The 215-nt window shown below is 37.7% G+C and overlaps 1 protein-coding gene across 1 annotated transcript in view; it reads left to right on the top strand.

Moving 5' to 3' along the window:
• Positions 1-215, top strand: part of LOC119586151 (leukocyte elastase inhibitor A-like) — a gene marked incomplete in the record, with an annotated part of 3,391 nt that overhangs the window by 1,432 nt on the left and 1,744 nt on the right. Inside the window, 1 exon segment of the mRNA XM_037934848.1 lies at positions 36-165. Coding sequence (XP_037790776.1) covers positions 36-165 — 130 coding nt within the window.

Here is a 215-nt window from a genome sequence, read left to right as displayed (position 1 = left end):
ATATGCATACTTTATAACTTGTTTTGTCTCTACAGATATACTTCGAGAAACAACAATTATACCATTGATACAGCAAACAGAATCTATGCAACGGAAACCCTCACGCTGAAGGACTGCCTGCAACAGGTGTTCTCGGATAAACTGAAAATGTTAAACTTTAGCAACGTAAGGACGGAGAGCACTTACGTTTCGTGTATTGCCTCATTGATATATAT

This window comes from Penaeus monodon, chromosome 21 (assembly GCF_015228065.2).
Source record: "Penaeus monodon isolate SGIC_2016 chromosome 21, NSTDA_Pmon_1, whole genome shotgun sequence".
NCBI classification, from domain to species: domain Eukaryota; kingdom Metazoa; phylum Arthropoda; class Malacostraca; order Decapoda; family Penaeidae; genus Penaeus; species Penaeus monodon.
The sequence above is the reverse complement of the archived record's forward strand: the minus strand, read 5'-3'. Positions and strand labels throughout refer to the sequence as shown.